We start from the raw sequence: 6,831 nt of genomic DNA, 5'->3' as shown, positions 1-6,831 counted from the left end.
GTACATACCTCTAGTAATTTGTTTTTGTATCATCCCAAAACCTCCACTCATCCCAAGCATGTGACACTGTTGACAGTAGGCATGTTGGAGGAGAATTTCGATTGCTCCACATCTCACATGGATTATTATTTTTTAACGTTGATCGTAGCCTACTTCTGTTTAAAAAATAAGAACAGCGAAAGGCGAGTTCCATGAGAACCATTTAATGACACTGTGAGCTCTGAGCCCTGAGCCCGCTTTCTTGTAATGTGAAGAGGCAGATGCAAACGTAACATTGATGTGTACAGAACAAATATAATGGAGAATTGTTCAGATGTATGAATATATTGGAAACCTTACTTCCCAAAACCAATTGGACTGAATATTTGTGTTAGGGTTACGGACACAAAACTAGAGAGGGGGAGGCTGGGGATGTGACTCTGAATGAAACACAAAATGTTTTCAATAAAGAGAGTGATGACCCAATCCTCCTAAAATGTTGATAACTTTTGGTGTTAAGCCCCGACTTAGTTGTTTGTGTGTGTGTGTGTGTGTGTGTGTGTGTGTGTGTGTGTGTGTGTGTGTGTGTGTGTGTGTGTGTGTGTGTGTGTGTGTGTGTGTGTGTGTGTGTGGGGGGGGTGTATATTTGGGAAGAAGGCGGGTAATCCTTACAAACCTGCCATCACATCTCGTCTGCACCGCGTTGCGAATGCTTGCGCATGTTTTCCCAGGATCCTCTGACCCTGTGAGCTCACACCTTCGGATATAATCGTGATCAATGCACCCAGTCAATCATAGCTCATTCAGTCCATGGTTCTTAAGCTCATTTGTTTTACATTGAATGATGCTTGTAGGCCGAACTGTCTACAGAACAAGAGAACGACCAGCACACCATGTAGATGCGTAATGTAGCAGACCAGTGCACGCAGTGCGCACCAGATAAGGGGACCCTCCGATGCGCCAGCTTGGGGAGAGGGGGGCTTTATAGACAACCTACTGCTTTCGCCGGTCGACCGAGAGCCCTCATCAATACTTTGTCAATTGAATTGCTCTAATTAACAATGTATCCTAATTGTAAATAGAATAGGCTGTTCTGTCTGCTGATAGTTATTTGAGATGTTTATTTAAAATGAACAACGTTTCAGCACCAAATCTAAAAATGCCTCATAACTAAACCCAATAAGAGAAGTGTGGGGCATCAGACGCGTGTGTGGTGCTGATGAGCAGCATTGTGCGGGACTGATCAGCAGTGTGCGGGACTGTGCGGGACTGATCAGCAGTGTGCGGGACTGATCAGCAGTGTGCGGGACTGTGCGGGGCGGCTCAGCAGTGTGCGGGGGACTCGGTGCGGAGACGCTGTGTTTGGAAATGCTGCCGTCACAGCTGGTCACCGGGGCGAATGCCCTTCTCGTCGTGCTCTGTTGGACTCTACTGTGTCCGTTCGGGAGTGCCCAAAACGACACGGAACCGATCGTCCTGGAGGGGAAGTGCCTGGTTGTGTGCGACTCCAACCCCACCGCGGACTGGAGGGGCTCCACCTCTCCGCTCGGCATCTCGGTGCGCGCCGCCAACTCTAAGGTGGCTTTCTCTGCGGTCCGCAGCAACAATCACGAACCCTCGGAGATGAGCAACAAGACGAGAATTATATACTTCGACCAAGTAAGTAACTCCCTAAATTCTGTTTTTGTGCACTTTTATCTCCAGGCGTTCATTTATCATTGCCGTTTGATCAATTTGGAATGGACAGTCAACTCGGTACTGTGCTATCTGTTAATTGATAGAAAAAAAATCCGATATCCGTTTGTTATCGATAAAATATGACAGGGATTATGTTGGATTGGGCTGTACATCCCAAACGTAGTGTTAAAGGATGGCACAGGGGTGCATAACGTCCCCAACACGACGCACGGCGCGGTGAGGCGCGCACACTCTGCGCATCCCCATGGTAATGGCATTGGACATTGGACATGGAATGTCCAGTTCTTGTATTGTGGGTAAACTTACAAGTTAATCCCAATATGCGACCTATAGTTATTCATAACATTTTTCTACATAAACTGTTAAATTCTGCTTAGATGTCGTTTCGGGTGCAATGGTTGCACATTTTTGGCGGCAATATGGTTTGAGAAAGGTCATATTGGGGAAAGGATGTGGGGATAGTGTATTAGATATATTGTAGCAGTTGCTCTTGTGCTCTGAAACGGTAAATAAATGTCAAATAGGCTTACTGTTACACCTTGCACACACTCGTATGGTCAATTTGATATGCAATGATTGATGATTGATTGAAACAATCAATGTATAATTTATACATTTGTGATTTTTGTTGATGACTGATAACTCGTAAGACTAATCAGTTGGCTGCAGAATGTAGACTGAAATGTTTAGTTGACTAACCAATTGACAATCAATTGATCATAATTGTGATAACCGACTATCGTTATTGTTGGCTGATATGGAAAATATTGGAAATATTTGGTCGCCTATTTTTTGGTTTCTGAGAATTCCCAAATGAATAATCAACAATTCTTGAAAAGCAGCCAGGAAAAATCAACTTGGCTGCTTGTCAAACATTTACATCCATTTATGGGTCTGTGTGATAACTTGTGATCTGCGTTTGCCATTGTGTACTTTCGGTATAGACAGTCTGTCAGAAAGGAGGGAGAGGTCCCTCCTTTCTGACCGAATGTCTATATTTATGATGATATATATATAATATGATATATAATATATATGTATGTAATTACATGACGATGACAATTATTTGGTTGCAGACAAAATATGTTTTATACTGATTCCGTACACCCACTGATTGTTTCAATAGCTTCAGCTCCTTGAGAAACATGTATGTAATATTATGTATGTGTTATTCTTGCAGGTACTTGTGAATATTGGGAACTACTTCACGTTTGAGTCTGTTTTCTTGTCACCAAGGAAAGGGATTTACAGTTTCAACTTTCACGTTATAAAGGTGTACCAGAGCCAAACCATACAGGTATACACACACACACACACACACACACACACACACACACACACACACACACACACACACACACACACACACACACACACACACACACACACACACACACACACACACACACACACACACACACAAAGAGCAAGAGAGAGAATGAGAGTGAACTCTCAATGTAGTAATTTTAATTAGAAATATTATCTTGGGTGTACTGTGGATGCATTCCATTACTCCTAAATGTACTGCCATCTGGATATATGTTTCATGTTAATCATATGCTGATGAATGCAGTGATTCGTAGAAATCATTATAACTCAGACTTTTCTCTTAACACATGGCGCTCAAAAATACCTCAAACCGCAAAGAATAATGAGCAGCAGGCCTGCTACCATAGAAGTATTTCCTCCCTCAAAACACTCATTAGAGTACACGTGTCAGAAAAACTGATTAGCATCAGGAGTTTGCTACGCTTTCACCCAGACACGTAGGTGGATTTTTAAAACAGTCTCGCATAATGCAGCTACTGAGCGGCGCGTCGCTTACCCAGTGTCTATGTTTGGGTTCCTCCAGGTCAACCTGATGTTGAACGGCAAGCCGGTCATCTCGGCCTTCGCGGGCGATAAGGACGTTACCCGCGAGGCGGCCACAAACGGAGTCCTGCTACTGCTAGAAAACGAGGACAAGGTGTATCTGAAACTGGAGAAGGGCAACCTGGTCGGTGGATGGCAGTACTCCACCTTCTCTGGCTTTCTGGTTTTCCCTCTGTAAAACAACAACAACCACAACAAACAAAACATCAACACATCGAAAAAATGAAGATCTGCTAAAGGACATTCCCACAATGTTTTGTCCCCCATCCATCGAGTTCTTTTGACGTCCCTGGGGTGACCCTGCCAGATCAGGAGAGGAGGAGAGAGAAAGAGGGACGGACGACCACATCTGAGAGGAAGGCAGAGCTACTCTCTGAGGTAACCCTGGACGGGTCCCTGTCAAAATCGCTCATGATGGAAAATGTATCGTTCTTGTGTTGTACCAGCAATCGTGAAGAGGAAAACCAAAAGCTATTCCAACGGTATCGTCTGAGTGACATTGATTTGTTGAACATACCACAGTAGGATTGAATGTCTGCTAAGTCAATTGCATTTGAGTCCATTCGTCCTTTTCCGATGTATTTTATTACAGTTCCTCAGAGGCCATTGGATCAATCAATTTTTATCTTTCGTTATATTTTCTCCACATGGAAATAAAAGGTAATGCCAATTCCCAGTGCATCTTAGACAGACTCTCAACTTTCTCTCACCAGAGAGAAATGATCGCATCCATTGTAGTTTTTTCGGTACAAACTTAATGATTACATCTTGGCTGTGAATGGGGCAACTTTGGCCACTGCAGACAGATGGTGTGCACAGTGTACCAAAGTGTGCTAAATGGTAGTGAGGACAGAAGTTTGGCTGTAAAACCCATCTTGTTCTGACTGCATTGTGTTGTTTGCCACACGGTGCCAAGGATGAATATTCTATTTTTTACTGTTTGCATAATTATGTGGTGATGATCCGAATCCGATATTGTTTTTTTGAAGAGGAAGATAGGTAAAAAGCAGAAGCAGTTGATCAATAATGCAATTGATCAAAAGTCCAGCAGCACGCCAGCGATACAATGCTGGTTTAGCTCTTTGCCCTGTAGTTCCTGGTAAGTATGTTACCAACCGGAGATCTGTGGATGGCCTTACGTCAGCACTTTCTGCTTTTGCAATGTCCTCAGAAGTGCCCTTGACATTTATTTTCTTGTGAGGGTTCTCAGTGATGTGAAATCAACTAATAAAATATGACTAATAGTCAGCAGTCACACTTGAATCAGACCTATGGAAAAACAATAGACATAAGTTAGCTTAGTTCTGTTTAAAAGTTTCAGTTGATATGGGTTGTTGAGCACGAATATAACGAGATGACCTTTATACTAAAACCACATGCCCTTAGTAAACTTTACCTTCACAAACTTTAGAATGGTAAATATACAATCAAAGTTATAATAATTGTAATAGACAATATTGAATTGTAGATATTGAGCCCTTTCCGTTTTGTGCAATCGGTATTTGATAAAACTTGAGCACACTAGCAGTCTCCCAGAACCAGGACATGTCCGACCCATGATAAAACCACCACTAAAATATGATAAGTATATCACATGACATCTGTATGGCTCAACTGAGATGAGCCATGGAGTGATATTGTATGGTTCGATTTCGTCAGTTTTCTGGATGAATCTGGCTCATGCTTGCTGCTATTGTTTCCACATATTAGAGAAGAAGTTTCATTTTTGTCTGTGGAGGACCTTATTTGGGTTTAACTAAGGGGCCCTTTAAAGATTACGCTGTCAAAAATGACAGATTCCAATATATTCTGAACCCACAGAGTGGATCTGTGGGCAGTGTGTTTTCTGTTCATTAGTGGGATCAATTGAAAGGACACCTGGGATTTAATATAATGCCGCTTGAATTGGATATGTCCTCTACAGAATCCATGGCGTTGAATATAAATGTTTTGGGGTTATGGTTATGGTTAGGCCAATATTCTATTTAGTCCATCCTTACTTTTAACCCTGTATTAATGTGTGTGCGCCTTCTGGTACAGTTACAATGTACAGTGCAAATTACTCTGCTAAGTGCTTTTCTTGGTACTGATCAACTTACAAGTACAGCGCTAGGTACTTTGGTTGGCACTGTTCTAGAAACTGAGGTACTATGATAGTATTATTCTAGGTCCTGTCCTGTGCAAGGTACTATGCTTGGTGCTGTGCAAGGTATTATGGAAGGTTCATTTTTTAACATAGTGTACACTTCATGGTATCAAATAATTGATTATTATAAGTATTCAACTGAAGGGCATTACATTGAACTAAGCACAACTTTTTAATATATATTAAAGTTATACCTTTTTGGTTAATCCTGACTTCTCATTGTCCTTCATCTTCATAATTTGCAGCCACTCTATTTGTCTCATCTATGAAACCCACACCACAAAAGACAAAAATGGTCATAGAGTTAACTTCTAAAAATAAAGCTGTGTAAATATTTTTACCTGCCGAAATTCCATACTCCAAAGGGTGAAATACAATGACAGTCATGTAATCGTTTATGTGCTGAACTTTATATAATGTGCTGCAAACCTTTTGAATGGAGTCTCTCATGTCATATTTGAAATGTTTCATGCATCTTATGAGCTCAAAATGAAATGTGAACTCATACTAACTACATGGTGATCACTACATGTTGATTTCCCCTATCTATGTGATCTTTGTGACCATCAATAAGCGTTATATCAAAGTACTTATATACAACAGCACATATTGGAATGATGTTTACTGCGTCATTTCCCCAAGAGAAAGCTGTCATTAGCCGATCATGTGGATATGATATTATTATAAATAAAAACAATTATCCATGTCTAATATAAAAATTAGTTTCATGCAACTGAAGAACAATTGAATTGGTAGCACATTAGTATGATGGCGTTATTTATTATGTCGTACTTGTTGGGAATAAAGCTGCAGACTTTGTGTTTAATCCTGCTTTCTGATGTCCTGTCATCTGATCACTCCAAAATCAGGGCAGACGATTATTTAAGGACAGAAGTAGAACTTGCAGGTCTCTAGTCAAATTCTAATGTTTATTTTGTTTCAGTGGTTTCTTACCTCCAAAGGGGAGGTTAGGCAACTAGAACCTCTAAAATATGTATGTTTGAGCCTTTAGGGAACTGCTGGCTAAGTACCAGAGAGCCGAATGCCTCCAATGATCGGGCTTTGGCGCAGCTCCATGGAGCTTAAACACAAATAGTTTGGTTCAGAAAATAAGAAAACCCAGTTGAAAAAGCAAT

General features: G+C 41.3%; 1 protein-coding gene across 1 annotated transcript; it reads left to right on the top strand.

The window, feature by feature from the left end:
* Positions 1 to 638: 638 nt before the first annotated feature.
* cbln4 (cerebellin 4 precursor) lies at positions 639 to 6,520 on the top strand. The gene is made up of 3 exons (XM_060047481.1): positions 639 to 1,638; positions 2,858 to 2,974; positions 3,530 to 6,520. The coding sequence occupies exons 1-3, from the start codon at positions 1,348 to 1,350 to the stop codon at positions 3,725 to 3,727; spliced, it is 606 nt and encodes a 201-aa protein (XP_059903464.1). The 5' UTR covers positions 639 to 1,347; the 3' UTR covers positions 3,728 to 6,520.
* The last annotated feature ends 311 nt before the right edge of the window (positions 6,521 to 6,831 follow it).

This window comes from Gadus macrocephalus, chromosome 1, assembly GCF_031168955.1.
Source record: "Gadus macrocephalus chromosome 1, ASM3116895v1".
Lineage (NCBI taxonomy): Eukaryota > Metazoa > Chordata > Actinopteri > Gadiformes > Gadidae > Gadus > Gadus macrocephalus.
Note: the sequence above shows the minus strand (reverse complement) of the source record. Positions and strands in the feature narration are given on the sequence as shown.